General features: G+C 38.5%; 1 protein-coding gene across 1 annotated transcript; it reads right to left on the bottom strand.

Annotated features, from left to right (window-relative positions):
- Positions 1–2,188: 2,188 nt before the first annotated feature.
- LOC131739443 (uncharacterized) lies at positions 2,189–12,534 on the bottom strand. The gene is made up of 4 exons (XM_059033420.1): positions 11,287–12,534; positions 10,373–10,712; positions 10,132–10,254; positions 2,189–10,015 (listed from the first exon to the last, which is right to left on the bottom strand). The coding sequence occupies exon 4, from the start codon at positions 7,875–7,877 to the stop codon at positions 6,546–6,548; it is 1,332 nt and encodes a 443-aa protein (XP_058889403.1). The 5' UTR covers positions 7,878–10,015; positions 10,132–10,254; positions 10,373–10,712; positions 11,287–12,534; the 3' UTR covers positions 2,189–6,545.
- Between the last annotated feature and the right edge of the window lie 6,592 nt (positions 12,535–19,126).

Raw genomic sequence — 19,126 nt, 5'->3', positions numbered from 1 at the left:
TGGGTATTTCCGTGGTGCTGTCTACCATTGCTGGTATTCAGGCCATGGACAACAGCACCCTCTGCCTCTCCTGCCTTTGATTTCATCATTTCATACTGAAATATAGTGATTTAGTTATTCACTAAAATTAAGATTAGTTACTATTACAATTATACTGGCACACAGAGTTAGTCTAATACAGTAATTTGACATGCTAAATGAAAACAAATAATTAGAATTAGAGCCCCAGTACGAAATACAACGAATAAAACGAAAACAATTATAAATGAAAAATGATATAGAATGAATGAAAAATGATATACATTACTTGTTTTTCTACTTTATATATATATATATATATATATATATATATATATATATATATATATATATATATATATATATATATATATATATATATATATAAGTAAATAAATATTTGGTATTTTAATATTTTTAATATTTTAATATTTGGTATTAAAAGTCATAGTAAGGAATATTAGCGAGGCATGCATGTTGCTGACGGCGATAAAATAACGATGTACAGAGTGAACTACCAGGTGAACAAGGCATTTTCCAGTCTGTAGCAGCTTCCAGTTGTCCTGGGCGAGGATTGATTTTACACCTTTTCTTGGTGGTTGCTCTCCTGGGCGGAGGAATGTTGTCTTTTGTGTGTAATGTTTTGATGGAACAGGTGGCAACTTATTGGTCATGTTACACTTGTTTTCCAATGCTAAGGCCAAACATCGCAGCACCTGGTCATACATACGTATGTCTAACCCTAAAAAACTGAACTGTATAAATACATTTTCATGCGTGCAGTGTGTCAAGCCACACAAGGATTTTAAAAAATGTTACAAATGTTAGTCTTGATAATGTAAAAAAACCTTATGAGCATGTAGATGTTGAATAAAATATTTTTATTGTGTAAAGACTTATACAGGCATATATATATATATATATATATATATATATATATATATATATATATATATATATACTGTATATCAGACATTGATTATACAACAATTGCATGAATATACAACAATTGTAAAGACGTGTGAAACTCAGTACCAGCTATAATAAAAAAACAGTACCAACTTAATAAGTTTCCCATAGCTGGTGTCTTTTTTCTGCTTCTTGTTCATAGGGGACTCTGAGGATCGTTTTTTATAGGCTTCTACGAGTTGGCGTGTTTAAGAATTAGGTACTGTAGAATAAGGGACATTTATCACAGCCAAACCTTTGATGAATTCAACCCATCCTACACGTAGCCTATGTTCAGGGATATTGGTATTCCCTGTAGCGGCCCTGAATAAATCAACCATATGCGACCCTCTAACGTTCTTACCCATAAGAATGAATTCCCCTTGATCATTTCAAGAGGTAACCAAAGCATTCTGAGACATAGCGTTTAAAATAAATTCAGCATTTTTCTTAGATCTGGATGGGACGCTACTCATAACATCAGTCACAACCTTAGATTCAGATCCTGCATCAGTTTGTGTCGTTTCCTCAGAGGGGGGAGTAATCAAAGTCAGGGTATTAAGCTGTTTTTCACTCTGTTTAATCAAGGCTAGATATCTCTGTAAGGAATTGGTGTATAGTTTAACTTTCTCATGGTCACTGATATCGGTTCTAAGTAGAATGTTTTTCATTTCAGAGTCAAGTCTGCTTTCAACTGCTTTTGTAATAGGTTCGGGGTGCTCGGGCTCAGGCTGTCAAAGTCTATCGAGCTGATGTTGTGGTACCAGAAACATTTTCTGGGAGTGAGTCATTTTTTACAAATTAACTCAAGAGTCCTGATAAAAAAGGCAGAGCAATCCTTATTAAAGCGCCAACAAAACTGCCACTCTGATTCAGTTTTTTTCTTCTTTTTAATTGAATGGTTCTTATTACATAGACTCTTTATAACACGTCGCTGCTTTTTGAGGGTGCTTAACTGACTTGACATCAAAGGGATGTTACCCTTTAAGGCGTTTACCCCTTTGCAGTCTATTTATTCAGCGCGTGTCAGGCGCGTCAGGTCCAGTTTATTTTAGATGCGCTGTTTAAAAGTATTTTTTTTCACAGTAAAACAGGTTTAAAAGGCACTGCATATCAACAGGACACTCAGTACTGCATCTCCAGCCCCGCCCTGCCCCACCCCTTGTTTGCTATATTTTTCAAATGTCTCTTAATAATAGTACATACTGATGAATCATCTCTTGATCGCTCGTTTTATCACCAAACTCCTCAATAATGCGATCCAAGTCGTTATTTTATTACTATAACATCTCAAAATAGCTCTACAAATGTCCGTGATAGCCTCTGTGCGCTGGTGTGGTATTTCATAGCTTCCTTATGTCCTTATACCCGCCCCTATGGTAATGCCAGGGGCATGTATGCTTATTCATGAGATACGCCATTTTTTTTTTTTTTTTTTTTTTTTGCGGCTTGTCTCGGTTCCTGTCACTCCCACTCAGCCATTGAATGGTTTTCTCGGCTTTTTCCGCTGAAAAAAGGAATAGAAACCCATTTTTTTGCGTTTTTAAAATGATGTCGGACAGGGTCCGACAATGGACCTGATAGGAATAATTGCAATGTCAGACCAAGTTCGACAATGGACCGCAAAGGGTTAATGTAGTCTGTAAAGGTCACCTTTCTCAAGAGCTTTGACTACCTCTACACTGCACCAGGTTCCTGTCAAGGCTCTTTCTTCAGAGGTATGGTTACATATCCCTGTCTGGTTTAGTGTTTCTGTGCAAGAACGACAGAGGGTGAACATTAATTTACTGCAGATTCTTGCAGGCAGTACGGGGGAAAAAAAGACCCTGAGGAGGCATTGCAGTTAATTTGAACAATCCAAAGTAATGACTTAAGTCCTGTAAATTATGGTAGGATGATCTACAGGGTACACTTGTGTTTTGTTGACAAAGGGATACAGGCTAGTGAAATCAAAGTATTCCAAACTTTCATTTTCCTGGGCCACATAATGTAATGTAATGGCATTCGTACGACCCCCAAACAGAGCCTCACGAGGATTGATACATTCTGGAAAATCAGAACGAACTGTCACGAAATCCGCGTGTTCAGATTTCTTTACGTACTCTTTGTATTTGCTCAGCACACACTCTTATCTCAGGGGAGACATTAGGAGGACAGAGATGTTATTACTCCTAGTGGGATATAGTTAGTGCTCTGGACCCGCAGTATATTCGGATGACCAATATAGTACCCAAGAAATTGACAGACTCATGTATCTAAAGTGTTTTTTACGAATCAGAGTATGATCAGTACTCCTTTGGTTTATTAACAGTTAAATATTGGATTGAGTAGCTACAGGCTACTTCATATCCCCAGCTGACAGACGTTCTGGGCAGTCCAGTGTCTTAACAGATATTAACGTTAACACTTTAATACATCTTTATGTATTCATGCAGCCGGCAGGCCTGGCCACGACCACGACACTAAATACACCCAGTAGCCTCTTTTCAGCACATTCAACAAATGTTCTCCTATCTTCTAAACATAGCGTGAGTCCCTTATAGCAATACATGCAATACATGTGAGATAAAATAATAATTATAATTGCTTAATGCTTAGCCTTTAATATAAATCGTAAAAGGATATGGCTGTCTTCACCAGGCAAATGAAACTGAATTCAATCAGCTCAATTGTGTCTTTGGTTTGCAAAAGATGGACCACCTTGCCCTGTCTGGGATGAGTGTGGTACTCCATTGAAATTACTCTGGAGTTAAATAGGTTTTTCGTCTCATTGGAATACATGGGACGCCTCAATTAAATCCAATCATTAATTAGGTGGGACAGTTCTTATCCATTTTACAAATAATAGTTTTCAAAAGATCCGGACTAACTTTTCAGAATTAATAGGTGTCATGTACTCAATAAATTAAATATCTCATTTCTTGTCTAACTCCAAACCTATGATCTCATTTCTTTGCTTTCCTCCGAGCCCCTCCTTTATCTGAAAAGTTAAGTGAACCAAGGTTCCCAGGATCTTGGTTTATAATATAATATAAAAACACTACTGCATGCAAAACACTAATTTTATATGTGTTATATATGAGAGATGTTCTTAATATGTGACATCATCTTCTAAGTGATTATATTATGCTAAATTAAAGGTATGTGTTTCTTTTAACTTCATATTGTGTCATCATTTTGTTAATGAGTCAGTTTTGATTCCATATACCATTGTCTAACAGAGTATTTGACAAAAGTTTGTCTCATACAATATTCAAGTCATTTAGTTTCACTAAGTTTAAGTGGTAATAGTTTTCATTACAATTATTTATCCATTAAGAGATGCACTGACCAGGCTCTGACCTGTACGTCTCTGGGAATATGTTACTGCTAGCAGTTTCCACAGTCTCTTGTTTTTTTCCAAGGTCAGAGTCTGTGCAAACACTTTTTAGATTTATGACCTATAAAGGTCTGTTAAGCCATAATTTTTGCATATTATTTCAAGATATATTCTTATCTGTGCTAAACCACTAATTCCATTAACCTTAACACTCCATCTACATGAGACTTGCAGCTCTGCTGAAGTGGAACCCAAGGACATTCCCTCTTTCTAGATAAGAAGAGAGGCCCTGTTTTCACTGCAGCAGTTTCAAATCACCACATTATAAGGAATCCATCTACCATCATTAGACAATAGTATAGTGGATTAATAACAAGGTACATTATAGTATATTATTACAAACTTAACACAAAAACATAACACAACACCTTTTAACTTCTATACTTCAATGGATATCATAATGTCTAGAAGTCTTATTGTTCAATAGAAAGAAGAATAAACTTGTACCATTTTCCCATTTAAGTAAATCGAATACCGCTCCAGGTTTTAATCTTCTTATCACTACAGCAAAGTCGTGAACAACCAATAATACTTGTCAGCTTTAAATAATATGTTTTCTCATTATAGCAAATACTTAAAACATATTATTAATCTTATGAAATAACTGTTAAGAACTATAAACAGTTTCAATTAGCACTGAACCTGTTTTATTATAAGATAATCTTTCAATTAATTTACCTCTGTTTATCAATTGCTATAATATTATTTTGGTGAATCCCTTTTAGGATTTAAATCCAAATATATGCCAGTATAACTGCATTCAACTAGGCGTGACCCTTTGTTCATACAAAATCCAGCCGAGACAGGATTTTTTCTTAAGACCTCTGGATTGTTAGTTAATCTTTTGGTCATAAAGAGTCTCTTCTTATCTTGTGTTTTTCTTGACATAAATTTGTAGATTAACGTTCACTTTTAGCCGGAATGGTGCTTTTTATCAAGCGTCATGCTTTCTGAAGATATACTAGTGGTAAATCGTTCATTATATATATTTTCTTAGGGATTCTCAGACCACTAAGTACTTAATTGAATACATGTGTAATTCCAAACAAGAGAGGACTGACCTATTTCATGCAGCAAGAGAGCCACCTACTAGTGGTACAAGGACACTCTTTCTTTATCCTTCCTAATATCTTTGACACTTCATTTTATAATACATTCCATATTTGAAATTGCCTAGTCCATGTCCAGCATATCCATATGTTCTCAGCAGGATTCAGCTTCTGTACCAGGTTTCGCTCTTAGTTGTTTCCACAAGAAGTCCCTTGATCCAATGTTTCTCCATCACAGGTGTGGATTTCCATGGCCTGACTTCATTCCTATAAGATACTTGGACACGTTTAGCTGTAAATATTATTTCTTTATATTTCCTTTTGTTCGCACAGAGTCACTTTGCGAGGTACGCCTTCCATCCAGAACACTGAAGGAGGCCAAAACTCACTGTTATTCATATTTTCTGGTATCCAATTACTGTTCTGCCTCACATCATCAGTTGGCAGACACAATACAACTGAATCTGATTCAATTGATGAACCATTTACTGTAGCTTACTGAGATCCTCCATGCACTAGAGTCTAATGTTTTACGATATGGAATAACTAGTTCAGCGTCACCTGCGACAGAACCAAAAAATCGTGAACTTGAGGCTGTTTTTTCAGGGCGTTCCATTCATGCTCCCAAATAACTCTGACTTCCAACCTGTAAACCTTTTGCAATGTTTCAGTCTTTTCATTGAAGTGATGATACATCGTACCGCAGGCTAGTTTGCTTAAGGGGCTTACATCGGCGGAATCGTAGCATTGGGGGCAACCATGAAAAAAGCACCCTGCAAATTCAAAAGCCGTACGCTTACCATTAATCACAGCATGCCCCTCCAAGAAAAAGGGTCAAATTTTAACCCTTTGCAGTCCATTTATTAATCGCGTGTCAGGCACGTCAGGTCTAATTAATTTTCACATGCGCAGTTAATTTTATACGCGCTGTTTAAAAGTATTTTTTTTCACAGTCAAACGGGTTTAAATGGCCCTGCATATCAACAAAGCACTCACTAGGCATCTCCAGCCCCGCCCCACCCTTTCGTTTGCTATAGCATTCACCTATGTAAGAAATAAATAATAATAATAATAATAGTCGTACATACCGATCGATCATCTCCGGATCACTCGTTTTATCACCAAACTCCTCAATAATGCGATCCAAGTCATTATTTTATTACTATAACATCTGAAAAAAGCTCTGCAAATGTCCATGATAGTCTCTGTGCGCTGACACACTCAGCCAGCTTGTTTACTATGACCGCCCCGTTATCTGATACCTGATACCATGTATGACTATTCATGAGATACGCCTTTTTTTTTTTTTTTTTTTTCGACTTATTTCGGCTCCTGTCGCTCCCACTCGGCAATTGAATGGTTTTCTCGGCTTTTTCCGGAGAAAAAACGACTAAACACCCGTTTATTGCGTTGCTATAATGATGTCGGACCCAGTCTGACAAAGGACCTGTGAGGAATAATTGCAATGTCGGACCCAGTCCGACAATGGACCGCAAAGGGTTAAGCTCACCATAGTTCAAAGCATGTTGAATGAAAACATTTTCAGTTTCAGACACATACATTAACCATTGTATCGATGCATTTGAAAAGCTTTTTTGCTGGTCAGCGTAATTGTCTGGGGGAATCTTAGCTATTGTGTCTTTTGGCATAAATTTACTTCTGTACATTGCCATACACAGTGAAGCAATGGTGGTACACTGGAAGGGGTCTATCTGCCCTATAGCATAAACCTCTGTACAGTACCTGATACAGGCCTCTTTCAAAATGTCAACATCATTTTTGCAGTAGAAGGTCATCTCTTCTCTGAAATTAAAAATGCCTTTCTTAATCGACTTATCACGTTCTTCAGACTTCATTTGCTGAACCCCGTAGTAACGTGTTTCAGGATAGGGACTGACGTAATTCTGGTTTTCAACAGTATTGAAAAAATGAGGAAAATATCCTTTTCTGGCTTCAAATCCCAGAGCTGAAGGCATTGCACTTAACTTCATGGGCATAACGTTTAAGGAATCAATGTAGTGCATCTTAAAAGACTCATCTGTAATACACATTAGCTTGCTACCCTGTGCTATGATATGAAGGTTAATACCGTTGGTGACTAAATAATTCATCAGTAAATAGCTATCATATCCCTTTGTGTTATGCACCAAGAAAGTATAGCCGGTGTAACTGGGTCTGCGATACCTTTCAAAAAACTTCACACATTCCTCCCCCTCCCAAAACCAGGATTCCCCATCCATGTGCAGACAGTACAAATAATTCGGCATGTGCAAGCCATCATCCTGACGGCATTCAAAATCATATTTATCTGTGGGCTCATAAGGTTTTGGCACTTGAATGAAGCATTTGTGACCAGTGTGAGGTAACAACACTGCCTTACATTTCTTACAGTAGAGACTAGGGCATTTATGAGCTGAAGGTTTAGAAGGATTGCATTTATAGAGAGCATAGCATCTTGTACACAGTTTTAAGATGTCACACATAGAGACCTGTTTTTCACTGTTGGCTTTATCCCGGAGAATCTTATGCTTATCATAAGAAAGCTGGGATCAACAATAACGATGGCAATCATTGCATTTAACCTTTACAGAGGCATCGCTATTACAGGATGGTGAAAAACAAACATTACAGTGTCCCTCACAGCGATGTCCAGATCGGTTACTGTAGGCTGTGTAACAGTAATTGCACAGCTAGGCTGCTCCTAGAAAACCTTTCAAGTTAACAATACCGTAGATATGGTTCTCATGAAGAAACAGAAAGACAGTTTTCTTTTTTGGCCAAGTATCTGTTTGGTGTTTCAGGAACACGTCCTTTTGAGGGCATCTGTGCCACACCACAAATTTTAACATCCAGGGCCTGTTCAAATTTATCTATGTCAGCAAACGAAACCCTCTGATGTTCACTTAACCCCACACTCTGTTGAACTTTTAAAGCCTCAGCCATACACACATCATAGGCATCCCTGAGTTCTGGAAATACCAAGCTCAGAATGCTGTAAGCAAAGCATAATTGATTGTCTCTGTTGTAACATAAAATCAGATGCTTGGCTTTTTTTCTAATAAGCTCGCTTTTCATTAAGGTCCGCAAACCTCTCTTTGGCCCCCCTCCTTCAGGACACCTAATAACTTGTACAACCAGCATCAAAGAGTCATCAACCAAAATTTAACTATGACTTTGAAGGAGAGCTTCAATCTGACTGAGAAAATTGTCTAGACTTAAATTGTCTCCAGTCATTTTTACATACACTGGTATATTCAAGGATCCTGCTCTTAATTCAAGCTGCACAATGTCTGCAGGCCTTAACGTTCTAGAAATCTCACTCAACATATTCTCTAACGTTTCATGCAGTACGGTAAAAACTTCAGCGTAGGAATCCAAATCATACAGGTGTGTAAAGTTAAGAGGTTGTTTCAATTCAATATTGTTAAACATAGGTCTATGTCTAAGCTGTACATCCTCCCCCCCAATTCTAGGCCCATCGTTTTTATTAACCTCAGGGGGTTCGCTAGCCCTGTTAGGGTCCTGCAAATCAGAGAGCCCAGCCACTTGGTCATCGTGTACTACTCCATTCCACAGGACTTTTCTGATAGAAGAGTTATCCTGACAAGACCCCCCGTTTAAACCTGACCCTATTTGGTTTCTCGCAGCATCTACACTCTCTGTATTAACCTGATTATCTCTAGACATTTATTGTAAAAGCTTATCCAAAGAGTCTAAATTAATCCGAGTCAATTTAGCATCTTTAATAATCCCTGGATGATTAGGGGCATTGTTGTTTATATTAGGGGGATGTCATTTATAGAGGGGCTCTCTGTAGAAATTTCATCAATCAAAGCCTTGATTGATGGTAAATTCTATGAGTTATAATTTAGGTTGTTTAATAGTTTGTCTAGATTGTCAAAATTCTCAAAAGCTCCTAAATTTGTGGGGTGAACAGTGCTTGGTCTTACATCTAAGGTTGGAGACCTAGTATATGTAGAAGCTAAAGGGGAGCTTGCTGAGGGGCCCTTATTTGAAGTACTTTGGGGAGTGATTGCAGAATTAAACATATCAGTATTTAAAGTACTTTGGGGAATGATTGCAGAATTAACCACAGGATTATTTGACACAGTTTGACTCAGATCAATTGAAACCTTTTTATTTTTTTGAACCCATGCCACACCATCACCATTATCAGCATCATCAACAACAGCAATTTCAACATGTTTTCTCTTACAAGTTTTTTTCCGGAAGGGTTCCATTATCGCTCTACACAGCCCAAGTTAGTGATTCAAAAAACCTAGAGTTTTCAACAGGGTTATTAAAGTCAGAATATTCTGAGACACCTCAGGGTCAGACACTAGAGCCCTTATAGCGGGGTGTCTGTCAGTGATCTGATCTATAGACAATTCTACTTGCTTCAAGAGCTCCACACTATGATACCTAGTAATTGATGATGAGGCTTTCGCTGCGCTTGGCCTTTGAGGTACTTCTAAGATTGGTGGAGTGACTCTTGGTATCAGTGAACTGTAAAGCCTTCTGGAAATTTTACTTGGTCTTTTAGACTTTGGGGCCCTGATGACTGGTGTCTCGTCCTCTGAAGAATCGCTGGACACGATAAGAGCAGGTCTTGAGGGTCGTTCTAAAAGAATGAAAATAGAACAAAATATACAATCAGACCAAAATACATTAACAGGTGCTTAAAGAAGTATTTAACATTCATTTAAAAAAATGCTTCATTTTAAAATATGTGCTTACTTTTGAGAGGTTTTTTTTCAGATTTGGGTTGTTTATTGTAGGGCCCAAGGGGGTTCCTTGCCTTTAAACCATGTCCCCCTGATGTGCTGGCCACGGTTTTCCTTGCAGGGTTTTCAGGGCTTTCTAAAATAATAATAAGATAAAAGGGTGTAAATGAATGTTTTATTCCTCTAAAATAATAATATTAATTATAAATGATCAAACGTATTTTTAATAGTCTATAAAACAATGCTGATCATACTTTTAGACACTATTGGGACAGTCGGAGGGTCACTGAAAGATGTACTGAAGAGCTCTATTTAAAAAGACATCATGGTCAACCATTGGGATCAGAGGCTCCTGTTGAATTAGCTCTCCTGGGGTAAGTTCTGAAATTTAAAGTAGTCATGAATACTTAGAGAAAAGATCACGATATTTAGGTCTGACATCAATAAAAAATGTATGACACATACCATTATGGCCCTGAACCTCTAGAAGCCAAGTGGGATATAGGGGACTATCTGAAGTCTGGTCGTCATACGGATCAGTCAGTAACTCTTCATATGAATTTAACTGTTGTTCTTCTATAAGCTCAGCAAGATCTGTAATATGAAAAATATATAATAAAAAATTATACATATTAATAATAATAATAAAACTAAAAATAAATACATAAATAAAATTAAACAATTAAAATATTTACAAAACGCCCCTGTTAAAACATGTATTTTTTTTATAATCGAGTTTATATCTCTGAGTTATATGCAGCATCTTAACTCTTTACAATAAAACCCATTTAAAAGGGTGTACTGTAAACAGGTTTCCTATTAGGACAGCCCTATGCTGCAGCACAGACAAGCCTCAGGGGCCTCCATTCTCATCCTAAAAAATGTCATAACCAAAAAGGCCTAGCTGCACTACATTTCCCAGAATGCATTTCTAACCGGAATGAACATTTCAAAACATATTGACCTGTCGCTCTGAGGGGAGACACTATTCAAACATTTTGCAGAGTATCTTAATATCGTTTTACAGGAATTTTTCAGACGTTACATTTATAATACATATAAATTAATTAGCAACCCCTAAAAAAATTGGGCTATAAGAAACATTTTTAAAACGACATTTTGCGCTCTGAGTTGACTCTATTGAAGCGTTAAGCATAGAGTTACTTACCATTTAACAGATCAGAGATTTTGCTTGGTGTGTTCTCCATTGTCTTGCTTCTTGAACTGTTGAGACTTTTCTTAGAAGTACAGACAGGTCCTGAGAGATGAGCTTATATACATTTTAGATCAATGACTTTTTGATAACCTATAGGGTCTTAATGGCCAAAGCCCATAGATTCCCCAGATTTCGTGACAGCCGAACCTAAATTGCCCCAATAAACTTTCAAAGTATGGGATCCATCTTAAAAGTATTTTCTCACCAAGATTCACGCATTTCAAAATATTCTCAGGGTGTACCTTACAATAGAATTCTTTAGAACCAGGGGTTTGTGGTTTGACCATTGATTGAACTCCATACATTTTCTTTCAGGATGTAATCAGTTTTCAAAATAATTCGGGGGGTCTGATAAAGTATTGGCTCGATCTTCAAAGTATTTCTCACCAAGGTTCATGTATACATATTGTGAAGAAGGAGCAGTGGCGTCTTTAAGAAATGCCGTCACTGGGGAAAGACTACACAACCCAGAAACCTCAGTATTGATTGGAAAGGTGGGGTTAGACAGTTTAAAAGGAAGCTGGGCAGAACAATCGTGGCTTGAGTGATTGTGGGGAACTCCGCCCAGTTGTCCTGTCTGTGCAAGTCTTGGAGAAGTATTCCTGTGTTGGGAAAGAGATAAGAACATAAGAACATAAGAAAGTTTACAAACGAGAGGAGGCCATTCAGCCCATCTTGCTCGTTTGGTTGTTAGTAGCTTATTGATCCCAGAATCTCATCAAGCAGCTTCTTGAAGGATCCCAGGGTGTCAGCTTCAACAACATTACTGGGGAGTTGGTTCCAGACCCTCACAATTCTCTGTGTAAAAAAGTGCCTCCTATTTTCTGTTCTGAATGCCCCTTTATCTAATCTCCATTTATGACCCCTGGTCCTTTTTTCTTTTTTCAAGTCAAAGAAGTCCCCCGGGTTGACATTGTCTATACCTTTTAGGATTTAGAATGTTTGAATCAGATCGCCGCGTAGTCTTCTTTGTTCAAGACTGAATAGATTCAATTCTTTTAGCCTGTCTGCATACGACATGCCTTTTAAACCCGGGATAATTCTGGTTGCTCTTCTTTGCACTCTTTCTAGAGCAGCAATATCCTTTTTGTAACGAGGTGACCAGAACTGAACACAATATTCTAGGTGAGGTCTTACTAATGCATTGTAGAGTTTTAACATTACTTCCCTTGATTTAAATTCAACACTTCTCACAATATATCCAAGCATCTTGTTAGCCTTTTTTATAGCTTCCCCACATTGTCTAGATGAAGACATTTCTGAGTCAACATAAACTCCTAGGTCTTTTTCATAGTTCCCTTCTTCAATTTCACTATCTCCCATATGATATTTATAATGAACATTTTTATTGCCCGCATGCAATACTTTACACTTTTCTCTATTAAATTTCATTTGCCATGTGTCTGCCCAATTTTGAATGCGGTCTAGATCATTTTGAATGACCTTTGCTGCTTCAACAGTGTCTGCCACTCCTCCTATTTTTGTGTCGTCTGCAAATTTAACGAGTTTGCTTACTATATCAGAGTCTAAATCATTAATGTAGATTAGGAATAGCAGAGGACCTAATACTGATCCCTGTGGTACACCACTGGTTACCTCACTCCATTTCGAGGTTTCTCCTCTAATCAGTACTTTCTGTTTTCTACCTGTTAACCACTCCCTAATCCATGTGCATGCATTTCCTTGAATCCCTACTGCGTTCAGTTTGAGAATTAATCTTTTATGCGGGACTTTGTCAAAAGCTTTCTGGAAATCTAAATAGACCATGTCGTATGCTTTGCAGTTGTCCATTTTCAATGTTGCATCCTCGAAAAAGTCAAGTAGGTTAGTTAGACATGATCTCCCTTTCCTAAAACCATGCTGGCTGTCACCCAGGATATTGTTACCATATAGGTAATTTTCCATTTTGGATCTTATTATAGTTTCCATAAGTTTACATATAATAGAAGTCAGGCTTATTGGTCTGTAGTTACCTGGTTCAGTTTTGTCTCCCTTTTTGTGGATCGGTATTACGTTTGCTATTTTCCAGTCCATCGGTACAACCCCTGTGTCAAGAGACTGTTGCATGATCTTGGTTAGCGGCTTGTAAAGAACTTCTTTCATTTCTTTGAGTACTATTGGGAGGATCTCATCCGGCCCAGGGGATTTGTTTATTTTAAGAGCTCCTAGTCCCTTTAACACTTCTGCCTCTGTTATGCTAAAGTTATTTAAAACTGGATAGGAACAGGTCGACATGTGGGGCATGTTGTCCGTGTCCTCCTTTGTAAAAATCTGTGAAAAGTAATCATTTAATATATTTGCTATTTTTTTTTCTTCATCTATGATTTTGCCATTTGTGTCTCTTAGACATTTAACCTCCTCTTTGAATGTTCTCTTGCTGTTATAATATTGGAAAAACATTTTGGAATTGGTTTTAGCCCCCTTAGCAATATTGATTTCTATCTCTCTCTTGGCCTTTCTAACTTCCTTTTTGACTTGTGATTGCAGTTCCAAGTACTCTTTCTGTGTGCTTTGTTTTTGGTCCCTTTTAAACGCTCTGTAAAGTGCCTTTTTTCGCTGAATATTTTTTTTAATTGATCTATTAAACCATTTTGGCCATTTTGTTTTAGATTTAGATTTGTCTACTTTTGGGATGTAATTGTTTTGTGCCTCTAGTACTACATTTTTAAAAGACAGCCACCCTTTTTCTGTGGATGTTTTCTCTATTTTACTCCAATCTACTTCTGTTAGTCTCTGTTTCATACCTTCATAGTTTGCTTTTCTAAAATTGTAAACCTTAGCTTTAGTCATTACTTTTGGGGTTTTAAAAAATATTTCAAATGAGACCATGTTGTGGTCTGAGTTTGCCAATGGCTCTCTGACCTCTGTTTTAGTTATTCTGTCTTCATTATTTGAAAAGACTAAATCAAGGCATGCCTCCCCTCTAGTCGGTGCCTTGACAAATTGCGTTAGGAAGCAGTCATTTGTCATTTCCACCATTTCAATTTCGTCCGTCGTGCCCCCCATCGGGTTTTCCCATTTTATACAGGGGAAGTTGAAATCCCCCATTAGTATGGCTTCTCCTTTTCTACACGCATTTCTAATGTCATTGTACAACAGATTATTTTGCTCAGCGTCTGAATTTGGCGGTCTATAGCATGCTCCTATTATTATGCCCTTTGAATTTGTGTCCATTATTCTGACCCATATTGATTCTGCATTGTTTTCTTTGTCCTGATTTAACACCTGGGCTTCAAGGCTATTTCTTATGTATAGCGCTACCCCTCCGCCTCTTCTGTCCTGCCTGTCTTTCCTATACAGTGTGTACCCACTGATATTATATTCGTCTCCATCACTCTCAGACAACCAAGTTTCTGTAACACCTATCACATCGTAGTTACTTGTTAGTGCAGTAGCTTCAAGTTCTAACATTTTGTTTCTGAGACTTCTAGCATTAAGATAAATACATTTAATAGTGGTCTTACCTGAGTTGTTGCCCTTGTTTTGATGTAGTCTCCCTTCTGTTTTTTTGTTTTCTCCCCCCTTCCTTTCTAGTTTAAATGCTTCTGTACCGCCTGAAGGATCCTTTCTCCGAGTAGATAGTAAGTGTGTTTTGTTTCAATCATAGCTATTTTGTGATAGTCTAGCATAGAGCGTTTTTACCTCTTGGTGAGGCAGACTTTTTTTTTTAATTGTTTGGTTTTGTTTCGCAGTGCAGATTGAACTATAATACAGTATTGCGTTGTCTACGCCACGTCTACCAGGGGACCTGTTATTTATGTGGTGCAGTCACAGTATTAACACAGTTTGTTTACCAGCTGCAGGAGCAGCGATATTTTGACCAAGTGTGTTGTTTATATGAGCGGGACTGGTTAAATTACTGCGTGGTTTCCAGCTGCAGGAGCAGCGATTACACATCAAGAGTAATTCACAGGACCAGGACTGGCTTAACCCGTTGGATTACAGGCTGCTGGAGCAGCGATACCCTTATAAGCAGGAAGGGTGTACGTTTCAAGGAAACTACCAAACACAAGACCGTGGTGTTGTAATAATTTTTATTATTGTTGTTTCTTCCTGGCTGTAATCGGAACACCATTGCATATTGTGAGGACTTTCCCTTGCTGTCTTCCAGGCAGCCTCTTGCAGAGGATGCGCTGTTCTTTTCTGTGTTCCAGGAGATAATCATTTGAGGGAGTCCAACCACTATTCACCTGTGTTTCTGGCTCACTCCACCAGAGGGAGCCCCACTTGTACTTACCTGTCTAACTGGCTTACTCCACCAGAGGGAGCCCAACCCGCACTCACCTGTGTTCCCGGCTCACTCCACCAGAGGGAGCCCCACCTGTACTCACCTGTGTTCCTGGCTCACTCCACCAGAGGGAGCCCCAGCTGTTACTTACCTGAGTTCCTGGTGTGCTCCTCCAGGGTGCGCGCGCATGTTTGTGTAAAGGAACCGTCCCCTATTTCAGTCTCAGCGCGAGCTCTGAAAAACACTATGTAACACAATTTTTGTTCCTGGGTAGTAAGTGTTATTTCCTAATTGCTTATGCCTCAAAAGTATAGAAAATGGCTATTATTCCCCACAAACTTTGCTTTTGTGACCAGGACAGTGATATTTTGAAATTTACCTATTTCCAATGAGAAAACGGGCGAATTTGTGTCTTTTCGTTCACATAAAGTCAGAAAAAAACAACATATGAATCCAAATTAACATGTATTTATACTAAAGTAATACAAAAATGACTACAAAAGATTTAGAAGTGAGTAGTTTTTCGAGAATTACGATTATACTGTAAATCACTTTCACGAATCAGCCCCCAAATGTAGTCTCCCATCATGTTCTCGTTGGACTCTATAGCCACGGCCTTGTTGGATCAGCTTAATGCCATATTCCCTGAGCAAGTTCAGATAAACAAGCTAATTGCTCAGGCATATGATGGGGCTAGCATGATGCACGGAGCGACTAGGGGAGTGCAAAAGAAAATCCAGGACGTATAAACGAATGCCCATTATGTGCGCTGTTATGCTCATCAGCTGAATCTGGTTATGCAGCAGGCTGCCTCGCAAATTCCACGTGTGCGTGTTTTCTTTGATCTGAGTGGGTTCGCTGCTTTCTTTTCCCGATCACCAAAGAGAACCAGCGTGCTGGATAGTGTTGGGTCACACAGTCTCCCGAGATCATCACAAATGCGGTGGAACTTCCACAGAAATTCAGGAGTCTGCCAGGGATTTTGATTCACCCACAGCCAGAGAGGCCGGGGGATTCCTCAGACTGTTGGATGATGGTGAGTTCAATTTCTTTTTGGAGCTCTTCCACAAAATCATGCCACATGTCGACATTCTGTTCAGCCAAATTCAAAAGCGGAACATTGACTCTGTTTATGTCCAGAGGATTACAAGTAGCTTTGTGGACAATGTGCTAAAGGTGCGTGACTCTGTCCACGCCATCAGCACAAAGTACACAGGATTTCACCAGGCAGATAAGCGACGGCGTCCAGACCAGCAGCAGACAAATGAGAGGATGGCAACTGAGGTGTGTGACATCATCCTCGCCCATGCCAAGGAGCGATTTGCATTCACAAACCACCTCATACGTGCCACATTGCTGCAGAGTAATTTGTTCAACAATCACAGCCAATGCTTCAGTAATGCAGCATTAAACAGAACCATGAGAAAACAGGAACATAAGAAAGTTTACGAACGAGAGGAGGCCATTCAGCCCATCTTGCTCGTTTGGTTGTTAGTAGCTTATTGATCCCAGAATCTCATCAAGCAGCTTCTTGAAGGATCCCAGGGTGTCAGCTTCAACAACATTACTGGGGAATTGGTTCCAGACCCTCACAATTCTCTGTGTAAAAAAGTGCCTCCTATTTTCTGTTCTGAATGCCCCTTTATCTAATCGCCATTTGTGACCCCTGGTCCTTGTTTCTTTTTTCAGGTCAAAGAAGTCCCCTGGATCAATATTGTCTATACCTTTTAGGAATTTGAATGTTTGAATCAGATCGCCGCGTAGTTTTCTTTGTTCAAGACTGAATAGATTCAATTCTTTTAGCCTGTCTGCATATGACATTCCTTTTAAACCCGGGATAATTCTGGTCGCTCTTCTTTGCACTCTTTCTACAGCAGCAATATCCTTTTTGTAACGAGGTGACCAGAACTGAACACAATATTCTAGGTGAGGTCTTACTAAGGCATTGTAAAGTTTTAACATTACTTCCCTTGATTTAAATTCAACACTTCTCACAATATATCCGAGCATCGTGTTGGCCTTTTTTATAGCTTCCCCACATTGTCTAGATGAAGACATTTCTGAGTCAACATAAACTCCTAGGTCTTTTTCATAGTTCCCTTCTTCAATTTCAGTATCTCCCATATGATATTTATAATGCACATTTTTATTACCTGCATGCAATACTTCACACTTTTCTCTATTAAATGTCATTTGCCATGTGTCTGTCCAGTTCTGAATGCTGTCTAGATCATTTTGAATGGCCTTTTCTGCTGCAACAGTGTTTGCCACTCCTCCTATTTTTGTGTCGTCTGCAAATTTAACAAGTTTGCTTACTATACCAGAATCTAAATCATTAATGTAGATTAGGAATAGCAGAGGACCTAATACTGATCCCTGTGGTACACCACTGGTTACCTCGCTCCATATTGAAACGTGTATGTGTGTTTATTTAGCACCATGTCATAATTATTATCTATTATAATACCATAAATAAATAAACTTGTGGTGAAGATGTTATCCTGAGCGTTTTAAGCGCATGCATTGTTATTTTAAGTAAACAGTAAAGCCATGCTGGAAGTGGCAGTGAGGTTATTGTATGGCACTTGGTGCAGATTCTCTCGCTGTGGGCTGCAGCGCACAGAAGTAAACTGAAGAGTCTGAAAGATCCACTGAACTGATGATGAGATGAAATGTTACACCACTGGTTACCTCACTCCATTTTGAGGTTTCTCCTCTAATCAATACTTTCTGTTTTCTACATGTTAACCACTCCCTAATCCATGTGCATGCATTTCCTTGAATCCCTACTGCGTTCAGTTTGAGAATTAATCTTTTATGCGGGACTTTGTCAAAAGCTTTCTGGAAATCTAAATAAACCATGTCGTATGCTTTGCAATTATCCATTGTCAATGTTGCATCCTCAAAAAAGTCAAGTAGGTTAGTTAGACATGATCTCCCTTTCCTAAAACCATGCTGACTGTCTCCCAGGATATTGTTACCATATAGGTAAATTTCCATTTGGGATCTTATTATAGTTTCCATAAGTTTACATATAATAGAAGTCAGGCTTATTGGTCTGTAGTTACCTGGTTCGGTTTTGTCTCCCTTTTTGTGGATCGGTATTACGTTTGCAATTTTCCAGTCTGTCGGTACAACCCCTGTGTCAAGAGACTGTTGCATGATCTTGGTTAGCGGTTTGTAAATAACTTCTTTCATTTCTTTGAGTACTATTGGGAGGATCTCATCTGGCCCAGGGGATTTGTTTATTTTAAGTGCTCCTAGTCCCTTTAACACTTCTGCCTCTGTTATGCTAAAGTTATTTAAAATTGGATAGGAACAGGTCGACATGTCCGTCTCCTCCTTTGTAAAAACCTGTGAAAAGTAATCATTTAATATATTTGCTATTTTAAAATACAGCCTCATGACCTCGGTCCGACAAGACGGAGGAACCAATAATTGTGTTATAGTGTGTCCTGTGCCCGTGGCTAGGTTTCCCTATACTGTATAAGCAATGAAAGGCAGACGACAAGAGTCCAAAGTGCAAGTAAGTTTAACTATAATCCTGCTCTGGTGACTGTAAAT

This window comes from Acipenser ruthenus, chromosome 11 (genome assembly GCF_902713425.1).
Source record: "Acipenser ruthenus chromosome 11, fAciRut3.2 maternal haplotype, whole genome shotgun sequence".
Taxonomy (NCBI): domain Eukaryota; kingdom Metazoa; phylum Chordata; class Actinopteri; order Acipenseriformes; family Acipenseridae; genus Acipenser; species Acipenser ruthenus.
This window is presented reverse-complemented; position numbering and strand designations above follow the sequence as displayed.

Bases quoted from the DNA above. Each gene is read 5' to 3' on its own strand.
- LOC131739443 (XM_059033420.1), bottom strand. From the start codon at position 7,877: ATGTGTGACATCTTAAAACTGTGTACAAGATGCTATGCTCTCTATAAA.